Genomic DNA, 8,625 nt, shown 5'->3' with positions numbered 1-8,625 from the left:
GGGCCTCCAGGAACAGCCCCCTGCTTTCTGGGCAGAAAAAGTGGGAGTGGGGGCCACAGCCGCACCTGCAGCATGAAGGAGGAGCCGGGATGCCATGCCAGCTGTCAGGGTAGGCCCAGGGCCCAGCTTGGGTACTGACCCTAGCCCCTGTCCCCACGGTCTGGACCAAGGAGCATCATGCCATCCAGGGGGAGCTGCGGCAGATCAAAGCCCAGGTGGACAGCCTGCTGCAGAGCCTTGAGCGCATGTTCCGGCAGAGGGGCCCACTCACAGGTCTGATCCCCACATGCTGTGCAAGCCCAGCTTTCCCCACTCCTGAAGGTGCCCAGCCTCCGGGGCCCTGCCTGGGCCTTTCCCAGTCTTCAGGGCCCCCCTCCTTGGAATGTGCTCCTCACTTCTCATTCCTGGGCTGTTCTTGAGGCTCAAGGACTCTTGTGGCTTCTAGGTTGCCCCCACCCACTCAGCAACCACCTGGAGCTAGAGCCACATGTCCCAGCCCTTCCACCTGTTGCCCTCTCAAGTCATAGAGGCCCTAGGTCATTGCTGGGCATCAGGTGGCCTCTCTAGGATCAGCTGTGGCCTCCAAACCCAGCCACTGACTGATGACTCTGCACAGCCACAAAGGACAGTGGAAAGAACGGGGTCCTGGCTGCAAGGGTTCCTCTTGCAGCTCTGAGTCCTCGAAGAAGCCCCAGAGCCAGAGGGCCAGTTCCTGGGCAGATGGCTCTGAGGGCAGCACAGACATGGGGCGGACAGTGAGTGGCCTGGCCCTGCTTCCCCATCTCCACCCTACATGTGTTTTGTTGCTTGTGGCCCCGCTGTGAGCAAGGGAGGACCCATGGTCATAGCTGCAGCCCGCAGTGGTTAAGAGGGGGAGGTGTGTGCCCCTGCCACAGAGCCACGTTCAGTAGGCTGGGCCTGGCCCTCTGTTTTCTGTCTCCCAATTCCAGGCTTGGAGGGCTCGCCTATGCCAGGGTTGGTTCTGTGCTGAAATACCTTCTCCTGGAAGTCACTGGGTGGACGGGTAGGAGGACTGTAGAGGGAATGTCACAGGTGTGCCCCAAGGCCCCAGAGCCCTTGTGTGAGGCCTGGCTGGTAAGCTTGTGAAAACCCAAGCCCCTCTTCCAGGCCCCATCTCCAGCTGCCGTTGCTGGGTCTCCAGCTGTCCCATGGGCCATGCCCCTCAGAGAAACTGTGGCACACAGACCTTCCTGGAACCGGTAACAGCCCTGTGTGTGAAATTAGAGGGCCCGAACATTCCCTGCTCTTCCATCACCTCCACTCTCGGTGGTCTGAGGCATGTCTGGCCCACACTGTGGCTGGAGCCCTCCCCCATCCACCCACACAGCTCTGTTCTTGGCCTGCTGGGCTCGGGAGGGCTCTCACTGCTGCCCAGGGCCCGAGTCACACCTGTATCATCTGAATGGGCTACATGGAGACAAATTCATTCTTTTGCCAGGTGGTTCTGAGTTCCTAGATCTTGAGGTAGAATCTAGAGTAGCCCTGAGCTGCCCAAGCTCTGGGGAAATGGAAAGTGGGGTGCAGGGAGACTAGATATGAGCTGGGGGCCCCTCCTTTCCTAGCCTCCCATGCCTCCAGCCTCTCCGCCAATGTCCTGCTTCTATTTTCCCTACAGGTGGAGGACCACGCATAGGACCAGGACAGCCAAGACGCAGCAGGATCTCCTCCAGGCTCATCAGCTCCAGGCATTCTGGGGTAGCTCCTTTCCTTGCCTTGCCTAGGTTGTGAAGGCCGCCTGGTAGCACCCATGCAACCTGAGATACCCGTTCTGGAGCTGGGTCAATAGAACATAGGGCTTGGCCAGAAAAGCAGAAGCCTTCACTGTCGCAGAAGGTTTAGCTTCTTAGGAGGTTGCATTTCATGACAGCCCTGGGACTGACAAGATTAGGAGGGAGGTGGCCTGGGACTGTACCAGGTTGCCATCCTCATGAAGCTGAGACTGTCTTCCAAGGGACAGCTGACAGCCCACCCCCACCCTACCCCAGCACTCGGGGGCGATCCTCAGTCCTGAGTGCAGACACAGCCACGGCTGCGCTTCACGTCCCTCCGGATGCGCCAACAGATTTCCCTGGGATCCCACTCTCCCTCCCTGCCCGAAACAGCTGGAAGGTCCTCGGCGTGCACCGCAAACCACCCTCTTGGGGCACCAGACTCGCCATCCACTCTCTGAAGCCATCTTTCAGAATAACATGAGCTGTCTCCACTGGTGTGATGCCATTTCAGACCTGCTCTAGAAAGGTAAGTCAAAAGAGAAAAAATAAAATTCATAAATCTTTTTCCTGGTCAAGGCTTCTTGGTGTGGCTCCAGAAACTCATTCTGGTCCCTGGGCTGCCCGGCACCGGCCCATCCCTGAGAGGCCGAGTGCAGAGACTGGACCAGGCTGCCCCGCCTTCTCAATGGCAGTCACCTGGCTGCCTCCAGAGCAGCCCTGAGACGAAACCAGCAGAGCTGGCAGCCACACAGGAAAGACCCCACCCTCATGGTAAGGCAGGCCGTCTCTGTCCTATGGAGCAGCCAGGCCGTACCTGGCTTTCCTGGCAGTTCACCTGCCCTCTCCAGGCGCTGCTCAGGGTTTTCCTCCTAGGACCAAGGCACCACGTGAAGACGCCCAAGACCCCACTTCCCACCGGCAGTGGAGGCGTCTGGTTGTGCCGTTCTCCACATGGCCAAGGATAGATCTGGCTTCCACCCAGAGCAAAACCCGTTCCAGTTACCCAGCCCCGAGTTGGGTCTTGCCCAGCACCAAACCAGGGTCGGGGGCTGGGGCGCACTCAGCGCCACCTCTGGGGCCATACAATTCTTCCTACTTTTGTCACATCTCAGCAGCTGCCCTGGCTCCGGTTCGTGTGGGGACAGATTCTCCTTCTATAAAGCACAGCGCCCACATCCAGCCCTGCAGCTGTTCTTTGCAGCCTATCTGTCCTGTTCTCGTTGGTCTAAGGAACGGGACCCTTTAAAGGCAGTTCGGTCACAACCCCTTGCCTCCTGGGATGTAAAGGAGCCGTGCTCTCTAAAATCCTGGACCAAGAAGAATCACAACAGAAGACGTTTTTCAGATATAAGTGTTTTTGTTTTGGCTCAGACACGGTAAGTGAGAAGGCACAGCCCTCTTGTCCAACCTCTCAAAAGTCGCCCAGTTACGTCGGAGGGAGTCTCTGGCTGGCCGTGCAAAGGGGCTATCCCTTCAATGACTACAGCTCCCAGATACCAGCTTTCAGGTAAGTCCTACTGAAGTCGTTTCCAACTTGGAAGTCAGGCTGCGCTCACAGGTTTCCTCAATTGGGTCGCAGCTGAAAGCCGGCTGAAGGAGAAAGGTTCCTTTAATGAGGTTTGTAAAAAGGCCTTCCACTACCACAGCTGTCTGGCGCTTCGGCTCTGTTCCGGCCTCTCCACGTGCTCTCCGGGGCTCCGGCTGCTTATCTCGATGCAGGTGCGAGGCCGACGGCGCGGGTCTCAGCGTGGCGTCCGTCGTTGCTCAGGCTCCCGGTTCAGGGCGGGGCGGCGGCGCCCCTGCGACGGGCGGCCCGCACCAGGCACTGCTGCAGCACGGGATAGAGGCGCTGGCAGCCCTCGAGGCCAAGGCGTACGGCCTCCGCCCAGCTCTCGGTCAGGCCGCCCTCCCCGCTGCCCAGCAGCCCGGCCACCTGATTCAGCACGGGCATGAGCGCCACGGTGAGACCGGCGGCGGCGCGCTCCTCTTCGAGCCGCGTGGGGTCCAGTAGCCAGGTGGGCGCGGGCCCGGGAGCGAGGCTCAGGCCGCAGCCCACCACCAGGTCGTACATCTCCACGCCCGCGTCGGCCAGGGCGAGCGCAGCAGCGGTGAGCGCGGCGGCCAGGGCTGAGCCGCCGTCCTCCAGCAGCAGCGCGGACACCTCGAGCTGTGCACGCGGGTACCGGCCCAGGCGCACGGCCGGCTCCAGCGCCTCCTGCAGCGCCAGCGCCAGCTCACGCTCCTCACCGCCGCCCGGGGGAGCGCGGCGCCGGCGCCCCGCGAAGGGGGCGCGGCGGAAGTCGCAAAGCAGTCGACCACGCAGCGCGGCCGGGGCCTCGCCACCCGCTCCGGCCGGGCCGCCGCCGCCGCCGCCGCCCTCGGCCTGGCGCGGGCCCGACACAGCGCACAACACCTTGGTGCCTCCTGCCTCCAGGTAGGCCGAGCCCTTGGCTTGGCTCAGCAACCCCGCGCGAGCGTACACGGGTCGCAGCCGCGTCGGGTCGCGGGCGGCGGGCGCTTCCTCTTCGTCGGCCGCGTACAGCTGGGGTGGCTGCGATTCCTCCGGGCCGCGTATGCGGCGGTGGTCCCCAGGCATGGCGGCACCTGGCCTGCAAGCCGCTTCCGCCCACTGCCCCACCGCGCACACCAGCTCTTCCGCTGCTTAAAGATGCACGCCTGCGCCAAGGATGCTGGGGGAAGTAGCGGGCTTCGCTATAGCACCCCCTGAAGGCCCGGAGGGAGAACGGCCGGCATCCTCAACGCCCTGGTTGCCGCTAGTGCAGGGCTGGTGGCATTCATCCATCCAGCTGGGGGCGGGGGAGCAGTTACAAGAAAGGCTTCGCTGCTTCCCGTAATTCCACCTCTCTTTTTCTATTGCATTAGGAACACCTCCCTCTATGTCACCTCACCTATTTGGCTTCCATCGCCACAAACGTTTGAGGCAACCCCAGGGGCTACTCCCAAAATTCAGGGCTCTGGGGCTGGACACAGTGAATACAGCAGCCACCAGGGGTCACAGCATTTATTGTAGACAGCAGGGGTCGGGCTGTGGAAACGGCAAGCCCCCACTGAGGATGGGCAGAGATCATGCGGCATCAATTATTGCACATAGTCCTTTATTCTCTGCAGCAAAAATGATTCCCATTTGCTGACCCAGACAGCTCAGGTTGGGAGAGCTGTCCACTCAAGATGTGTGTCGATGTACAACAGCAATGCTGGGGTAGTGGTTCTAGACAGATGGCATTGACGTGGAGGGCTCAGGGCAGATATATAAGGAGCACTGAGTCACAGGACCTCTTCCAGTTAGTGCGGGATGGTAGGAGGATGGTGGGAGCTCTTTAAAGGTCCCAAGATTCCAATGTTCTTATAGCAGAGGAGAAACTCCTGGCTGGACCTATGGATCCAGTGCCAAACTCCTCCTTCCCCACCTCAGTTCTTCACATCCTCAGTTCTTCACATCCCTGAGGCGCAGCTGGGCAAAGGAAGTGGCCAGCTGCAGCGCCTCCTGGAGGCAACCAATGTTCTTGCCTGTGGCCTGTGCAGACACATCCTTGCCACCACCTTTGCCATCCATCAGGCCTGATACCTGCTGCACCCACTCGCTGGCTTTTAGGCCCCTGTTGGCTGCATTCTGGAAGGGAAGATGGGAAGGGAAGTTAGGACAGAAGATAAATGAGTGAGGAATGGAGGAGCCATCCCCCACTCCAGCCCAGGGGGGATGCTGCTGGCAGCTGACACTTAAGGGCTGGTAAAGGGGGCAGTCATAGCCACGGCCAGGAAAGGACAGAGTAGCAAAGCCAAGTATCAACCAGATAGACATCTTCACCAATGAGAAGACGTGGGTAAAGGGCACCAGGTGCCCAGTTTCAAATGCCGATTGTACACACACAGGTCTCAGGAAATAAGCTTAAGACCCACACTGCCCCCTGGTGTGAGAGGTTGTAGGCAGTTCTGACCTGGGGGACTTGACACAGACACGTGATTTTGCCAGCCTCATTGTCCACAGTGAAGAGCATGGCAGACGTCTGAGGGGAGTGCATCTTGAAGAGCTTCAAAGCTTCATTCAGAGCCTGGGGGGAAGAGCTGGCTCAGGCCACGGTGCTGGAGCAGGAACCCTGCTCTCCACTCAGGTGAGAGTCTGCAGTCCACAGCAAGACTGCCACACACCCCCGCCCTTTCCCAGAGCAGATGCTGTCTAGGCCTAGGTGGAAGACCCCACACCTGGCCCAAGCATGCCCCACACATGCAGGGAGCTGTTCTTCTTCCCACCCAGAGCCAGATCACTCCACACTCAGTCCAACCTAAATCCCAGACAGGGGGCCCTTAGGCAACCCCTTGGCTAAGAGCAACAGAGGCCATGTATCAGCCGCCCAGAGGGCTGCTGAACCCCAGAGGGCTGCTGAACCCCAGGGTAAGGGCCCCGGGTCCCTAGGTTACCTTGGCTGAGGCACCACTCTCCATCTCCAGGATGACAAGAGGCTGGTTGGGGTTGCTGTCAATAAGCTGCTTTGTCTTCTCCAATACCTGCAAGAAAAAAGTCCAGAAAAACAGCAGGCTCTGAAACCCAGGCCCAATCCTGCTAGCCTTTGCCTAGGAACCGCTCTGGCCACTGGCACTGCCAGGACTCACTCGCTTCTGGACATCAGCTTTGCTGGCGCGGTCCAGGTCATCCATGACCTTCTTTAGGGATTTGAGAGTCTCCCGCAATTCGTCCTTCTGCCACTGGGGGACAACTGCGGTGGCCAGCACCTAAAATCCGAAGACCATATGAATCTGGGCCACAAATTGCTGGGATGTCAGGGTTCAGCCAACTCAACCCTGCCTAAACCCAAGTCCTCCCTGACTAGTGTTCTGGAAAGGAGAGAGAAAACACAAAGGTGTCTTCAGGCTTTGAGATCAGTCCCTTCAGGAGCAGTTGTGGCAGGTCAAACAAGCAGGCCTATAGAGAAAGGAGCAGTAGAGAGCCGGGCTCTCAAGTCAAGTCTGCTCCTTACCAGGTTGGGAACAGCCTGTGATGGGCTTCCTCGCAGCCTGAAATGTGAATAAACGCGAGGTAGGCTAGGAAGCAGAGGGCGGCTTCAGCTCCTCCCCCACCTCCATCCACCCCAGTGCCCACACATGCTGGGGAAAAACTCTCCTGCTAGCAGCAATGGGAGCAGCAGGCAGCATCCAGGGTCAAAGGCCAGGACCCATAGGGTACCTGCTACAAGGCTGCCAGACAGTAACAGTCGGCACAGAGGCCCATTCCATCAAGAACCACGGCCCGACTGGTTATAGATTTCCTTAAGACAGGGCATGCCTCATGCATCAGGCCCTGGGGAGGGAGGGAGGGAGGGAGGGATGGACAGACAGATAGGGAGCCTGCCCCTACCTCTCCAAGGTCAGCGATCTCCCTCTGCACATCCTTGTTTGGAGCAGTCTGGGCCTTCACTTTGGCTTCCATGACAGAGAGAGATGTCTTCAGGCTCTCTGCTTTCCTGAGGGCCTGGGAGGGGACACCAGGTCAACCCCAGACAGGCCTGAGTCAGGCTCACTATCTGGTGTGGGTGCAGTGCAGGAAGCCCCAGCGGCAGGCAGCACATCCCACCACACCAAAAGTGGCTGTGGGGAGCAGATGCTGGCAGCCCCAGCAAGGAACACTGCTGACATGCACACTGGCAAAGGCTATACCCAACTCAGACTCAGCTCAAGCATCAGGAGCCCCTTTAAATCCAGGAGTGGCCACCCCTGGGGCTTCAGCAGCAGTCAGACATAAGCCCCAGTTCCCAAGACAGACCATCCATCCTCTACTGCATGGCTTCAGACTAGGCATGCCCGTAGGGGTATACAGATCAGCGCTGGGGGCCCTGAAGCCACAGCAACTCTATCTTCCCCTCCTCCACATGGAGACAGCAGGGGGTAGATGGCCTTCTTCTGCCATGCAGGGGTAACTGGAGGACACTGGGGCAGGGGCGTGGCCCAGCCTCTACTTTCACACTGACTGCAGAAACCTCCTCGCAGAGCACTGTTGCTCTAGGGATTCACAGACTGGGGTCCTCTTGCCACCTTCAAATAAGCCACAAACCAGCCAAACCTGCTCACCTTCTGGGCTTCAGCACCTGTGACAGCCACAATCCTCCGGATACCCTTGGCGATGGCTTCTTCCGTCACGATCACAAAAGCTCCTGCGTGACTTGAGTTCTGCAGATGCCTGAATGGCAGAACACAAAGTCTGTGGTAAAAGAGGCCCTGGCCACCCTTGGCTGGGGTGCACCAGCCCTGAGCAGATACCACCCGAGGAGGCTCTCTCAAGGCAACAGAGGGCGAAGGCCCTTCACGACTCAGAGAATTTCAGAACACAATTGTGGCTGACCCGAGGACAAAGGAAGCAGGAATGAGTTCAGGCGCGGTGGCTGACGCCTGTAATCCTAACACTTTGGGATGCCAAGGTGGGTGGATCACCTGAGGTCAGGAGTTCACGACCAGCCTGGCCATCATGGTGAAACCGCCTCTTAAAAAAAAAAGAGAAGCAGGCATGAGAGTCAGGATACACTCACACCCAGGCCTTCCCTAACAGCGAACTAGACCCCAGCTCGCTGAGCCTCACTCAGTGTTCTCAGCACTCTGAGTGATTCTTCCCACACAGCTGCTGTGAAAATCAAATGAGATAAACAAAGTGCTCTGTGGTCCCTAATATCCAATATGATATTACTGTGAGGCTCTACGTGAGTTTTGGTTCTGGGGTGGAACTTAAGCTCTATTTTAGTATCCCTGCTCCCTAGGTGACAAAAGTGGAAGATTACTTTTAAAATCTTACCACAACCCCTTAAACAGAGAGGTTTTATTTCTCATTTCAGAGAACTGCAAATGCTCATTAACTCATCCTCATTCTTTTTTTTTTTTTTTTTTTTTT

The 8,625-nt window shown here is 58.4% G+C and overlaps 2 protein-coding genes across 3 annotated transcripts in view; both read right to left on the bottom strand.

Annotated features, from left to right (window-relative positions):
* Positions 1 to 1,476: 1,476 nt before the first annotated feature.
* On the bottom strand, positions 1,477 to 4,577 carry EXOSC6 (exosome component 6). The gene has a single exon (XM_017516255.2). It carries the CDS (start codon positions 4,327 to 4,329, stop codon positions 3,511 to 3,513), a length of 819 nt encoding a protein of 272 aa, XP_017371744.1. The 5' UTR covers positions 4,330 to 4,577; the 3' UTR covers positions 1,477 to 3,510.
* Positions 4,578 to 4,828: 251 nt separating this feature from the next.
* The window catches only part of AARS1 (alanyl-tRNA synthetase 1), a 36,491-nt gene continuing 32,694 nt past the window's right edge, over positions 4,829 to 8,625 (bottom strand). The window contains exons 16-21 of one of the 2 annotated variants that reach the window (XM_017516253.2): positions 7,815 to 7,923; positions 7,105 to 7,218; positions 6,363 to 6,482; positions 6,171 to 6,257; positions 5,690 to 5,803; positions 4,829 to 5,364 (exon numbers count right to left, since the gene is read on the bottom strand). In XM_017516253.2, coding sequence (XP_017371742.1) covers positions 5,179 to 5,364; positions 5,690 to 5,803; positions 6,171 to 6,257; positions 6,363 to 6,482; positions 7,105 to 7,218; positions 7,815 to 7,923 — 730 coding nt within the window. In that variant the 3' untranslated portion in view covers positions 4,829 to 5,178. The remainder of the gene's footprint in view (positions 5,365 to 5,689; positions 5,804 to 6,170; positions 6,258 to 6,362; positions 6,483 to 7,104; positions 7,219 to 7,814; positions 7,924 to 8,625) is intronic. The other variant, XM_017516254.2, reaches the window with a different exon arrangement.

The sequence above is a fragment of the Cebus imitator genome, unplaced genomic scaffold (genome assembly GCF_001604975.1).
Source record: "Cebus imitator isolate Cc_AM_T3 unplaced genomic scaffold, Cebus_imitator-1.0 Scaffold577, whole genome shotgun sequence".
NCBI lineage: Eukaryota > Metazoa > Chordata > Mammalia > Primates > Cebidae > Cebus > Cebus imitator.
The sequence above is the reverse complement of the archived record's forward strand: the minus strand, read 5'-3'. Positions and strand labels throughout refer to the sequence as shown.